Below are 13250 nucleotides of genomic sequence, written 5' to 3' on the forward strand. Positions count from 1 at the left end.
TGTATTATTATTAAAATGATTCCTTTTTTTTTAAAAGGGGGTGTGTGTTTAAGACAAGGTCTTGCGTAGCCCAGGTTGGTCTTAAACTTGCCATGTTGAAGAGGAAGCCCTTGAACTTTTGACCTTCCTGCTTTCATCTCTCAGATCCGAAGATTTCAGGTGTGCACCACCTTACCTGGTTATCAAGTGCTGTGAATGGAACTCAAGACTTTATGTTTATTAGGCAAGTGCTCTACCAACTGAGCTATGGCCTCAACCCCTAAGCTAATCTAAAAGAACTCTAAATAAATCCTTTCAGTCCTTAGCTTTGACTACATGAGATAAAATTCCATTCCACTAGGCCTTTGAGTATCTGAAAAGTATCAACAAGCTGGATGTGGTGGTGCATGCCTTTATTCCTAGCACTCCGAGGCAGGTGTGTCTAGGCCAGCCTGGTCTATAGAGTGAATTCCAGGACAACCATGGCTACACTTGAGAACCCTGTCTCGAAAAAAAAGTGGGGGAGGAGATCTGTCAGCTTTTTCTCCCTATTTTTCTTTCTCATAAACTGGAACACTCAATGATTATCTTCCTCTCTAAACGACCACCTTTCCACAAATGGAGTTTTCCTTGTCTGCTTTGCACATAGGTGGTTTTCCTTGTTATTTCTAGTGGTTCTAATTACATATATTATCATTCTTAACTCTTAGGTTCCCTAGTTCTAGTGCAAACTAGGAAGTAAGCACCCATGCCAGCATGCCACTGAAGAAAACCCTTGCAGGCACTGGAGCAGCATGTCCTTCAAATTATACAGCTTCTCATACTCACTACAGACCCAAGCACACCTAGCTCATCCATCGTGTGTAAGATCAAGAGGCCACAAGCTTAAGTTTATGTTTCCTTAGGAATTAACCCAAAGTTGAATTAGTAACTAAAATTTCCCAAGCCTTAACAAACTTAAGGTTTTAAGATGACTTTTATTATTGAAAAGTTTATTTAAACTTTCACTCAACTTACATTCCTGTTCATTCAACAGTTATGGTCATGAAGGTTTTTCACAAGGTGTCAACAAAATTGCTATTGTTTACAAATCAAGCAAATGTCACCAACACCACCGAAGCAAAGACCATCTACCCCTCATGTCTTTCCTTTGTATGCTACTGTTGATTTCCATTCCTAGTCTCAGCATTTTAAATACTCAGTAGAATTAACAAATTTGTTTAAACCCTGGGGGCGGTGGGGGGGGGGGGGAGGCCTAGTTCAGTGTTTCTGAACCTGTGGGTCATGACCCCTTTGTCAAAACTCTATCTCCAAAAATATTTACATTATGGTTCATAACAAACAAAGTTATAAAGTAGCAACAAAAATAATTTTATGGTTGGGCTCACCACAACGTGAGTAACTGTATTAAAGGGTTGCAGCGTTAGGAAGGTTGAGAACCACTGGTCTAGCTGTATTGTATTCAGTGTTGACATAGCTGAAAACATACCTGTTTTTTATCTTACCAACACTCTTAAAGATTATTCTAAATCATGATCTTTAAGAACGTTTGACCTTGTTCTGGTATTTCTGAGAGGTTTTAGGGATATTTAATGAGCACTCATCTCCAGACCAGTCTAAACAGAATTGTGAAGGTTTTTTTGTTGTTGTTGTTTGTTTTGTTTTTATGGGATTTTATTTTGTTTTATTTGAGACAGGGCCTCTATGTAGCTCTGGCTGTCCTGGAACTCATTATGTAGACCAGGCTGGCCTCTAACTCAGAGATCTGCCTGCCTCTGTCTTTGAAGTGCTAGGATTAAAGGTATGTGCCACCAAGCCTGGCCCAAATCCTGTTCTTGGCAAAAATGAAAGGTTCAGTTACTTAGAAAATTTTTGACTAATGTCTATGCAAAAGACTTAGTTCTAAGAGTTTTAATTTGCCCTGTTTCCAAATGTTTTTCTGTGTTCTCCCTATCTAGTGACAGTTATATCTCTGAGAACTGTATTGGAGGATGAGGCAGAGCATGAGGTCAGTAGTTTTCTAGAGTGTTCTGTTTCGGGAGCTCAGGACAGAAACAGCTGTCTCTTAAGGGAAAGGACCTGAAGCTCCAAAACTTGTTCTGTAGCATAAGAGCCTGTAGAATTAAGGTGCCAAGGTGTGTGTGTGTGTGTGTGTGTGTGTGTGTGTGTGTGTGTGTGCAGTTGAGCAGAGGAGTGACCAAGGACAGGTATGCTCTGAAAGCGATATGCTGTTAAGAATTCTACAGGCCTGTTGCTTAGACTCTTGGCTTCTCTGTCACATGAAGTCTCCACAGGAGAAGGGAGGAAGAAGACAGGATGGCTGCCTGGATTTTGTGGACTGCCTCCTGAAAGAGGATAGATGGGAAGGTAGTCTAGCACCCTCTTCACTCTTTTCTTGACAGCATGCAGTAGCTGAGGTATGTTTGGCATGTTTCCTATCCCCTCATCTCAGTAGGCTGAAGTATGGTGCACACCTTCACTGGAGGTCCAGAATAATCATGAAGCCTCTCTTCTGTGGGTCCTGGCCACGTCCAAGGAGCTTAGACCAGGTTCTCATACCTGGTGATGCCTGAGAGTTTCTCACACAGTTCTTTGAAGCAAGGTCTCTGCTTGGGATCCTGGCTCCAACAGCTGAGCATCAGCTTGTATATGTTGGGTGGGCATTCCAGGGGGCATGGCATGCGGTAGCCGGCATCCACCCTCAGGAAGGCCTCATGATTGGACATGCCTGTGGCCCATGGGAGAAGAGAAATGAGAGCTAAGAGGCTAATGTCCACCCTCCAATCCCTGGAAGCCACACCCAGCTGCCTTTGGTCCCTCCCTGGATGTTGTCTCCAACAAGAATGATGACCACCACCATGCTCTGGACATTTTCTAGCACACCGTCTGTGGCTGTGTATCAGACACTTCCCTGAGGACAGTGTCTCCAGGAGGTGATCTCAGCAGTGTACTCCTGGATGCTCAAGGAATGGAACAGGGGTGGGGTCTGGTTGAGGCTCTGGAAAGCACCTCCTGTCATCTCTGTCAGCCATCCAAAACCTGCCCCCACTCCACCTCACTGCCAATCCATAGTTGGGGATATTCTTGGGGCAATACCTGGGTAGGGCATCTGCCCCCTGCTGAAAATTTCATGGAGGAGAACCCCAAAAGACCAGACGTCAGATTTGATGGAGTAATGCCCTCGGGAGAGTGCCTCAGGTGCTGTCCATTTGTAGGGGATGTTGTGGTCGTGGGAAAGGTAGATGTCCTCCTGTGAGAAGATGGCTTATGGTGGGGCCCTGACACTAGAGGGAGCTGCCCTTGTCCCCTTCCTGTGTAGCATGGACAGGCATGGATGCCAAAGTCCTAGTGGGCACATGTAAACACACTGCCTTATCATCTGACCCACTGACACCACCCCACTGCTACGAGAGATAACTGCTACCAATGTTGCTAGAATCATGGCTAGGCCCTGTGTATCAAAAGTGCCAATTCACCGGGATTCTGGCAGGGAGGGCCATGACAAGGTGAGAGCTGCAATGTGTGAGGACAGGAAAAGCTCACTGTACGTGGCTGTGTACAAGGTACCCAGAGCTGGCCCAGTGTGGCCATAAACAAGGCTGTGGCTGTATGGATGAAGCCATTCCTTGCCTGATAATGCCACCCTATCAAGAGCTCTATCTTGCCCACGGCTGGGTTCAGCTCAAGACTTGTTTCTGGCTTCTACCTCCGAGGGTCCTACCTTGACAAGCCTGGCCAGCCCAAAGTCCCCCACTTTGCAGAGATTGTTCTCTGCAACGAGAACATTTCTAGCAGCCAGGTCACGGTGGATGTAATTCTGAGATTCCAGGTAGCACATGCCCTCAGCAACCTGTGATGCAAAGTCCACCAGCTCCGAAATAGGCAGGACTTTCTCATCAGAGTCTGCAGAGTGATCAGAGGCCAGAGTCAGTTGGCCAGAACTCAATCCTCATTTGCTGGGACTATGAAGGCTCCAGCAAAGGGCAGCTGATCTGGCTTATTTGGAAAGTGGACAGTCCTAGACCTTCTGCAGTACCTAGAGACAAAGAGCACACACATACTCTTTGTCCCACACCCCTTCTGGAAATTATAAAGCAATCTAAGGGCAGAGATGTTGCTGTAAGATATTCTTGGTATAGAACTCTCTAAAGGTTGTACATCCAGCAAGTGCTCCACCTACAGGGGTCGTGCATTTCGCCTCTGAAGCCTACTTCCTGCAGAAACTACTTATGAAGTCCGTAGACTATACAACTTTAATCTTCTAAAAGCTAGTGATATGTTAATACATATACCCCCAGGCATGACTGTCCTACACTGCCACATTCCCTTTCCCCTGTTGTATGAAGTTGGTGGCATCTTTGCACAGCATCTTAACTAGTAGAGATGGTCTGGTTTTGTGTTGAAGAAAACAGACAGTGGTGTCCTCTTGTGGGTGAGATGAGTTGTGCCTACATGTGTGAGGGTGTGTCTGTGCCATGTGTGAATGTCTGTATTTGTGTATGTCAGTGTTTTACGTGTGTTTGGATGTAAGTATGTATAGGGATGACTGAACATCAGGTCTCAGGAAGAGAGAGAAGCTGGTAGGCTGAAGCAGGTCACTAGCAGGCTACATAGAACCTATAGTATAGTGACCTCAGTTAACTATGGGTATAGGAATTGTGGGTGGGTGCTCTTCTCTGTACTTATCTGTACCTTTTCAAATTTTATGATTAGCAATTGGTAGATTTGTCATATTTTAAGTCAATGGCTTTTTTTCTTTGCTGTGTATGTATACATGTGTGTGGAGGTCAGAGGACAACCTTGGGTGTTAGTCTTCACTATTGACATGTCAAGGAGGGTTTTTGTTGTTTGCTGCAGAGCCAGATAAGGATTCTCCATTTCCTCCCATCTCACTGTTGGAGCCTTGGTATAACAGATGCATGCTTCTATGATTAGCTTTACATTAGTTATTTTATGTGTCTGATTATTTTGCCTGCATATATTTCTGTGTACCACATGCATGCCTGGTGCCTACAGAGGCCAGAAGAGAATGTCAGATCCCCTTGAATTAGAGTTATAGATGGTTGTGAGCCACCATGTGGGTGCTGGGAACTGAGCCCCGGTCCTTTATAAGAACAATAAATGACCTTAACTGTTGAGCCATCTCTCCAGCTCCCACCCCACCAACCACCACTTTAAAAAAAAAAAATAAGTAACTTCTTAAACAAGAAAGCAACAGGCTCACCTAGGAACTCCTGGCTGCTTTGTGTGGGTCAGGCATGGACGACTAGCATCTGCATATCTGTTGGCTCTTTTGTGTGAGTCTCCTGCTGCCTCCAACACTTTCACCTCAGGGAGAGGAGTGTGGAGCTTGCCACTTACCCCTTAATAGCTGCAGCAGGCTCCCCTTGGGCATGAGCTCCGTGATGATGTAGACGGGGTCCCCTGCAGATGCCACAGCATACAGTGCCAGGATGCGCTTGTGCCGCAGCCTCTTCATGGCCTGGATCTCAGACTGGAAGGTGTGCTGGTGCAGGAGGTTATCTGAGAGACACCAGTCTCAGTGGATACAGCCCTTGGCCTGTGCCCAGGTTGGAGGCTCAGGCCTGAAGCAGCTCAGGAAATGTGGTCAGCCTAGGAAGACAAAGGCTAGCCCCCAACCTACGACACTAAAGCCTCCACAAGCAAGGCCTCGGTGCCCCAAGCCTGATGTGTCCATCTGCCCTCCTATGCCCTACTGGGTCACAACTGCCAAAGTCAACATTTGCCAGCTAGATGTTTACAAGGTCTTGGCTTACCTGATCCTTGAGGTATCAGGTATAAACCTGAGGGTGAGGCTGGGATTCTAGGTAAAGCTCAAATTTCCAGTGACTTGTTTCAATAAAAATGGATACAAGTGAAAGAAATTACTCTCACCATGATGCTGTAGGTGCCCAGTAATACGTTGGGATGCCCCCAGCGGGGAGAGACCAGAAGTGCCCCCTGGCAGGACTAGTGGGCAAGTAGCATGTGACCAAGTTGAGTTGGGCCTGGGCCTGCTCACCTCTAGAGATCACCTTCACAGCCACACGGACCTGGCCTTTCCAGAGCCCTTCGAAGACCTCCCCAAAGTAGCCGGCCCCCAGCTTCTTACAGAGTGTGAACTCCTCCCTTGGCCTCTCCCAGTCATCCCAGTGGGGCAAGGGCTCAGTTTTGTGCTGGAGAGACAGAAAGGGCGATGTTGGTAGTAGGAGTTGGGTCCCTCAGCTTGTCTGCAGGAAGGCTTTGCTCTGAACCCGACAGGAGGAGCCCTATTTTAAATTTAGAGCTACATGCAGCATAGTAGTATCGGAGTGTCCTGCATAAAAATGCAGCTGTCTTCATCCACCAAGGTCAATAAGCCCCCTCAGGCAATTGGCCAGTGACCCTTGTCACCGGGCCTACCAGGTGTCAGGACTTAGCAGAACAACTGAGCTCTGGTGAGCCAGCGTAGTAAGAGTGACAGCCAAGAGGAATACCGTCTTCCGAGCCCCTCCTGCCCCAGCACGGTACTCCACCTGTCTGACCCCGAGCAACTGTGTCACAGAGGAGACAGTGGCCTACCTTCCAGCAGGGCATAGTCAGTTGCAGGCCATGGGACAGGCTCTGGATCTTGTGGTAGTCCACAAGCTCAGTCAGGCTGGGGAAGGACACCGCCTCATTCAGATGCAGCCGGCCCACATCGTCTGCCCAGATCCTGTAATGTCGCACGGCCTGAGTGTCCCGCACTGAGGTGGGTGGCCGGCAGAAGGAGGCGTAAGCAGGCATCCCACCTTGCATGTTCCCCGCTGCCTGCCCCTACTTCCACCATGGACACGGCTTGCACGTGGCTACCTGGCACTCCTGTCATAAGCCATGACTGTTCTGTTTCCTAGGTTACTGGGCTGTGTGTACAGTGGGACACCTGTGGAGCCTTGGTTTCCATGACACACATAGGACATGCCAGAAAGCACAGGCAAACAACCCAACCTGAAGAGTGTCTGGCTTTCTTTCTCAAAGGCTGAAAGTGGGTAGCTGGACCACAGGGAGGGGTCAGAGCTTCCAGTGGAAAAGGAAGATGTCCCAGACTTCACAATTGGAAGAAAGGCAGATCACCATGTGGTCAGGAAAGCCACAGAGCTAGCATAGGTGAGGGGAGGTCTGAGAAGAAGTACCAGAGAGAACATAGTCTGCTCCTGCCTTGTGGCTGACTCTGACCAGGAAGGCACCCTTTGAGTTGTCCTCAGCCTGCAGCCTGTGCGTGGCCTCTAGGCGGGAGATATCACCAAAGAACCACCTGCAGGGGAGAAAGTCAGCCTCAGTATATTACCCCAGCCCCACATCCAGCCTGTATCTCAACTATCTAACCTTTCCCTGTCTATCTGGAGTCCTAGCTACCGCTGACTCCTATCTCACACTCCCAACCCCAACCAAGCTGTCTCTCATGCTGCTCCCAACCCTGCAGAGGCCTTTCGGCCTATCATGGACCCTGAAAGTCCTAAATAGCTGGTTCTGGACACCAGGGAAAGTCCTAGTGGCCCAGAAGTGGGATGGGCAAGCACAGTCTACTGTCTGGTGAACGATGACCACCTGTGGATCAGCCCTCCCCCACACCCTGCAAAGGCCTGCAGTCCCATCATGTGGATGTCTTCAGCAGGTTGTGGGATCAGAGCTACAGACATCAGCCCTCCCACCAGAAGTAGGTGGGAGAGGGATCTCAACAGCAGCTCCCCAGTGCTTCTTCCTGGCTTACACTTCCATACACATATTCACGTAATCACATAGCCATTTGCACATGCACACTTATGTGCACAGACACACATACCCATCCATGCACTCACATGTGCATACTTACACAAGCATGCCCATATACTGATAAGCACACCCTTATGTACTTGCACAGACACAATGGCACACATGCACATACTCTCCCATTCAAAAGCATTTGTACCTACTGGCTTCCAACAGGAGGGACGGACATGCCTGAACTGAACTACAGGTGAAAGTCTGTGGAATTACATAGGTGATCTCTGCCCATGGAGTCTCCAACTCCCTCAAGAGTGGTTGGAACATGGGCTCCACATAGGAGCCTAACATTCAGCTCAAGCCCTTGAAGCCCACCTCCTCAAGTCCTGCAAAGCTAAAGAATCTCTCCCACTAACCCCCGACCACTTCACCTCCTCTGCTTTGCTCCTCCTCCGACTTCATCTGTGTTAGGTTTTCAGGACCTCAGGGCCTTTGCTCTTGCTATATTGGCCACATGACTGACTCTCTCTCTCTCTCTCTCTCTCTCTCTCTCTCTCTCTCTCTCTCTCTCTCCCTCCCTCCCTCCCTCTGTCTGACCTCTATCTCTGTCTCTCTGTCTCTGTCTATCTCTGACAGGACCTCTCTATGTAGACCAGGCTGCCCTTGAATTTAGAGATCCATCTGCCTTTACCTCCTGAGTGCTAAAAACGTGCCACCACCTGATTCTTCTTAGTCTTTTATGTACACCACCCATGCCTACCTTGTTTCCATTATGAACCCCTATCTCTGGAACTGTCCTAGGTATCATTTATTACTCTTGTTTCTTGTCTCCTGTGTGCTCACGATCTTCCATTGAACACACAATTGCTGGGGGATATCTTTCTGTATGCTGTGAATATATGTTGTTCCCATTGCTTAATAAATAAGCTGCTTTGGCCTATGGCAAGGCAGCTTAGAGGCAGGCGGGAAATCCAAGGAGTGAGACAGGAAAGAAAAGGTGGAGATGCGAGAGACGCCAGCTGCCCTCAGGAGAAGCAAGATGTGAAAGTACCAGTAAGCCATGGCTCATGGCAACTTTAAATAGAAATGGGTTAAGTTATAAGAGCTAGCTAGCAAGAGGCCATACAGTTTGTAAGTAATATTAAGCCTCTGAATGATTATAAGAAGCTGAGGGATCATGGGGCCAGGCGGAACCAGAGGAAGGGGACCACGGGGCCAGGCTAGATGCAGAAACCTTCCGGCTACATACAATAGGTGCTCGTTGTGAGATGAGGAGTAGGAAACAAGAAATCCCTCCTTCTGGATAAGAAGTCCCTTCCCAGCCTCAGCCCAGAGCAACCTATACAGCTTGGGTCCTTGGGTGGTTGTGGACATGCCCACACCAAGCACTATTGTAGTTCCTCAAAGCCTCTAAGGGCTCAGGTATGTGGGTGACCAGGACAATGGATTAAGGTGCTTGAGGGGCATGAAAATACATCACTGTTTGCACCATGTACCCCCAACAGGTGATACAGACAGGTGTGCCCCAGCAGCCTTCTGTCTCCCTTAACTAGGTCGCACATCTGGTTCTGGCTGTTTGGAAAGTGAACAAACTTCACACCCCCAACAGCTCTTGAATTCCCACACAGATCTTGTCTCTCACACCCTCCGAAAAATCTACACTGGGCCCTTCTGTCCTGTCCTATCTGGGTCCTAGCAAAACGGTACTTACGACTTTTTGGAAGTGGTCATGGGTGGGCTCCAAAGTGGAGGCCCCACTCCCCAGTGTCACGCAGAGGCATGGCCACACCAGCAACCCTGCGTGCCAGGGTGTTAAGGATCAGAGTATGACCAACTGAATGTCTAGCTAGGATCTTACACCCTCTGGCTGCCCCAGTCCAGCCCAAGGCCCACCCCTTCCCCTGTGCCAGCTCTCCAGGGCCACTCACGGCTCAGACTCCACAGTTTCCTTCTTAGCCAGGTAATTGTGGGGCACATAGCCCTCAGCCAAGGCCTTGCCTGCCGCATCCAGCAAGGTGGCCCACCACCATTGTTCCTCCTTCCTGGTAACATGCAGGAGGTCTCCTGCCTGAAAGCTCAGCTCCTCATCTGTTCGTGCCTTGAAGTCCCAGAGGCCCATGTACTTAGAGCCCAGGTGGTCCTTGTCCCACGACGACATGGCAGGCTCAGTGGCAGAGCCAGCTGTGAGCTGTGTATGAACACTTGCTGCTGGGAGGGGTAGGCAGGGCTTTTCCCCGGTAAGCCAGTCACACCTACTTCCTCCTGAAAGGAGAGCAGCCACACCCAGCACCCATTGGACTATCCTGTCTCCACCCCAAAGGCCCTTCTGGCCCTTTACGTTCTTTGTCCTCAGAATCAAATCATGTGAATGCTCACACTCATCTTTAGCGGAAGTCTGCCATCTAAATCACCCCTTGACAAGCCCCAATCACAGTTACACGGAATATCCCACTAGACGGCGAGCATACAGGTATCAACTGGACCCTTAGCCCCTGCGGTGTGAGTCTTGGAGCCCAAGGATGGAGAGGGGACAGTGGAGGGAAGTTTCAAGGATGGTGGGCAGGTTGCTGGAACACACAAGGAACAGAGTAGAGAGCCAGGTGCTGCTTTTTCTACATAAAAAACTCTCCTGGACTGGCCAGTGCCTTCTGCCAATGGAGGCTTCCCTCCTGCACACACTAACAAATACTGAGAGTTACGCAGGACCTGACAGTCCTGACAGCCGTCTGGGCAGGTGTCCACCCCCCAGACACTGACAGAACTAGATCTAGGCATGGCATCATGAGAATCAGGCAGGACCTGCATTGGGGACAAGAGTAGGAGGGGCCTGGGTGAGACCTGTGAACTGAGAGGACATTCCCCAGCCTGAGCTTCTGCTACAAAACTCCGGTTCCTTGACGTGAGGACACTCAGATGCCCATCTATCCTGAAGAAACCACCCAGGACAGCATGCTAGACCACAACCTGGCAGCTGAGGAGACAGAGCCACAGGATATGAAAGCATAAACATCCATGTGGGTTATGGGCTGGTTTAGAGAGCTTCCTGGTATCTTCTGACATGCCTGTAGTCCATAGACCTCAGCCCAAGAAGCAGGCACTGCCCTGTCTTCCCAGATAAGGACACAAGAGGGCAGCCACAAAAGGTAATAACTAGGAAGTGTCCACACCACCAGGGCCTCTGCAGCCTCACCGCCCTCCTTCCCAGGCTTCCCTTCTGCTCTGTGGCCCCCCCACCCCGGGGCCTCTTTCAACTCACCTCCCATGCTACCCCAATTCCTTGCAGCTTGTGACTGTTCCAGTCTTCCTGCCTGCCCCTCCTCCCATTAAACCTTGAAAACTCCAAAGATTCCCCCTCTCCAGAGCGGTCCCAACCACTTCCTCACTCTGGCTGTCCACTATGGAGTGCTCCTACACAGGGGTCTGGAGGACAACCACAAAGAGGGGTGGGAAAGGGAACTGACAAGTCTGTAAGGATGAGTGGCCCAGGAAACAACACTGTATAAGACTACCTATTTGAATATTTTTGTTTTGTTTTGTTTTTTGTATTTTCAAGACAGGGTTTCTCTGTGTAGCTTTGGAGCCTGTCCTGGAACTCGCTCTGTAGACCAGACTGACCTCAAACTCACAGAGATCCGCCCACCTCTGCCTCCCAGTGCTGGGATTAAAGGCATGAGCCACCACTGTCCTGCTATTTTTTCTTTTTTCTTTTTTTTTTAGGCAGGGGAGTGTGGTGGTGGTGCTGCTGCTTCATGCTGAGAATCAAATCCTGGTCCACATGCATGTAAACAAATGTTCCATCAGTGTGCCAGGCCTTGAATTTTCTTTCATTGAAGAGATATAGCACTACTCACCTGCTTCCTATTAGGATTAAGAACAGCAACATGTATTATTTAGTAGCTTCACACCTACCCAGCCCAACTCAGTTCCCAACAAGGTGTGGGAAAAGGGCATCACAGGAAGAGGAAAGGAATAAGGATGGCAGAGTTCAGCCTCAAGAACTCCATGGTTGCCTCCCCTGTCTGCTCCAGAGCCCTCGAGTCTTGAGCCTCTTAGTCCAAGCTGTGTCCCAGACAGCTACATGTCCCTAGATGAGACCTGTGGGCAGCTCTGTGGAAGATACATCAGGTAGCTCAAAAGTCCCTGGCCTCTCCCAGGAGGGCCAAACCTACTCATCTTTGGCTGAGTAAGCACACAAGAATGTGCCAGGACCCAGCCAAACCTGCTTCCACGGCTTGGCCACAGTCCCAGCACCATCTTTCTCCCTAGGCTGTGCCATCTACCTCCAGTGTCTCCTCGTTTGACTCATGGTAGCCCTTTAACATCAGAATGCTACCATCTGGTGCCACGTAAGCCCTTGCTCATACTGCTGTTCTGTGTGCTGGCAAAATAGGGAGCCTACGGCAGCCAACTGTCAGGTCCAGATTCTTCCCCTCAAGAGGTCAGAGCTGCAGGCTGAGGCAGATGCAGGGCCATGGCTCAGTCCAATCCCACTGCCCCTTCCACCGACAAAGACCAGTGTTAGCACACTCTGTTGGCCTGGCCTCCATCGCTTCTAGGACCATTCTGTTCTGAACTGTGGTCAGGTTGATTGGGTCCCGTAGTGATAAAGCCTCACTGCCTCCATCCAGCCTCCCCATAAGAAAGCCCATGACTGGCTAAGCCCCAAACTCTTTCCTGTACCTAAGGGGTCACTTCATACGTGAGGTCCAGTTCCCAGCTCCCTCTTTTGTTTTTCCACCTGTTTTTCTTTTAATTGAATTTGTAATAAAGAAGGTAGTGAGGGGTGGAAAGGAGACATTTAGAGTCAGACTCATAGACAGTGGGGAGAGAAAATTAAATTAAATCAACAAGTGGAGGAGTCGGGGAGAGCCCACCTTTAAAGATCAAATCAAGAAATCTGGGGGAAGCAAAGGATTGGGACAAAGGAGAACTCGGCACCTGTCTTTAGTCTGTCCTCCAGGGTGGGGAATGACTGAGCTACTGGATCAGCAGTGGAGAGCAGCAGGCACCCCATCCTAAGCAGACTGGTCACTCTTCCCCATGGCCTCCTGAAGGCCTTAGCCAACAGAGATAGGTCATGGAAGTGACCCAGCTCCCTCTTAGCCAACCCACAGATGTGGTCGGTGATCATGAGCAAATTGGCTTTGGTGGGTGCAGAGCTGGCCCCAAATTCCATCCCCTTTAGGGGACTGCCAGCCTTTCTGCCTTACAGCCTTCTGGAGACAGCTGCTAGGAGAGTGAAATGGCCTTGGATCCCTGAGCAAAGGCCGCCTAATCCTCAGTATACGGCTCCTAGTGCCCTAAAGTGTTGAATGATCCAGGGCCCAACTTCTCAAGGTGTCACACTCAAACACAAAAGTGACCCACGGGGGCTTTGCCCCAGAAAGTAGGTTGTCTGGTTGTCAGCATCCTACCTCTATCTGACTAAACCTGCCAACCAGAAAATTCTGCCTCCTAATCACTGCCCTTCCAAAGAAACAGTCTTGAGACGCCATCCCTTTGCATCTGGGAAGGCCTGGGAGTGCTGACCACCAAACAACCAGTCCACC

General features: G+C 49.4%; 1 protein-coding gene across 2 annotated transcripts; it reads right to left on the reverse strand.

The window, feature by feature from the left end:
- Positions 1 to 938: 938 nt before the first annotated feature.
- Positions 939 to 10107, reverse strand: Ptk6 (protein tyrosine kinase 6). Of its 2 annotated transcripts, XM_006994616.4 has the most exons (8): positions 9630 to 10107; positions 7131 to 7252; positions 6541 to 6704; positions 6002 to 6155; positions 5341 to 5502; positions 3701 to 3882; positions 3076 to 3229; positions 939 to 2707 (listed from the first exon to the last, which is right to left on the reverse strand). In XM_006994616.4, exons 1-8 carry the CDS (start codon positions 9857 to 9859, stop codon positions 2520 to 2522), a joined length of 1356 nt encoding a protein of 451 aa, XP_006994678.1. In that variant the 5' UTR covers positions 9860 to 10107; the 3' UTR covers positions 939 to 2519. The 2 variants fall into 2 exon arrangements, with proteins under 2 accessions (XP_006994678.1, XP_076427517.1); XM_076571402.1 differs by lacking the exon at positions 9630 to 10107 and having other exon boundaries at positions 1333 to 2707; positions 6541 to 6673.
- Between the last annotated feature and the right edge of the window lie 3143 nt (positions 10108 to 13250).

The sequence above is a fragment of the Peromyscus maniculatus genome, chromosome 4, assembly GCF_049852395.1.
Source record: "Peromyscus maniculatus bairdii isolate BWxNUB_F1_BW_parent chromosome 4, HU_Pman_BW_mat_3.1, whole genome shotgun sequence".
Lineage (NCBI taxonomy): Eukaryota > Metazoa > Chordata > Mammalia > Rodentia > Cricetidae > Peromyscus > Peromyscus maniculatus.

Coding starts and splice junctions, on each gene's coding strand:
- Ptk6 (XM_006994616.4), bottom strand. CDS start 9,859: ATGTCGTCGTGGGACAAGGACCACCTGGGCTCTAAGTACATGGGCCTC. Junction 5,503..6,001: donor TGTGAAGGTGATCTCTAGAG/GTGAGCAGGCCC, acceptor GGTGTCTCTCAG/ATAACCTCCTGCACCAGCAC. Junction 3,230..3,700: donor GGCTGGCCAGGCTTGTCAAG/GTAGGACCCTCG, acceptor ATCTTCTCACAG/GAGGACATCTACCTTTCCCA.